The sequence below is a fragment of the Penaeus monodon genome, chromosome 15 (genome assembly GCF_015228065.2).
Source record: "Penaeus monodon isolate SGIC_2016 chromosome 15, NSTDA_Pmon_1, whole genome shotgun sequence".
Classification (NCBI taxonomy): domain Eukaryota; kingdom Metazoa; phylum Arthropoda; class Malacostraca; order Decapoda; family Penaeidae; genus Penaeus; species Penaeus monodon.
In genome coordinates, this window is record NC_051400.1 from 8,382,309 (window position 1) to 8,382,588 (window position 280).

The following is a 280-nucleotide window of genomic DNA, read 5'->3' on the forward strand; positions in this document are numbered from 1 at the left end:
CCCTCCTCCTAACAGTTGCTCTTGCAATATGGTGCCGATCCAGAACCCTTTGACCAGATCCTGACCTGTGTGCCAGGCTGGCCTCTGCAGCATGCCATTGTCTATGCTCACTTCTCCTGTTTCTTGGAATTGGTCAGAGGAGGATGCGTGGCCAACCTCAGAGACCTGCCGTATGAGGTCAATGCCAGCATTATTGCACGGCTTTCTATTCCGCACGCGATCCTCAAGTATGCCAGGTTAGTTGGGGTGTCCAAGAGAAATATTTTAGAGTCTTGAATCA

The 280-nt window shown here is 50.7% G+C and overlaps 1 protein-coding gene across 2 annotated transcripts in view; it reads left to right on the forward strand.

Moving 5' to 3' along the window:
* LOC119581732 (ankyrin repeat and SOCS box protein 12-like) overlaps positions 1–280 on the forward strand; it is a 7,975-nt gene that overhangs the window by 4,452 nt on the left and 3,243 nt on the right. For both annotated transcript variants that reach the window (XM_037929862.1, XM_037929861.1), the window contains exon 5: positions 16–236. In XM_037929862.1, the coding sequence (XP_037785790.1) occupies positions 16–236 (221 nt within the window). The remainder of the gene's footprint in view (positions 1–15; positions 237–280) is intronic.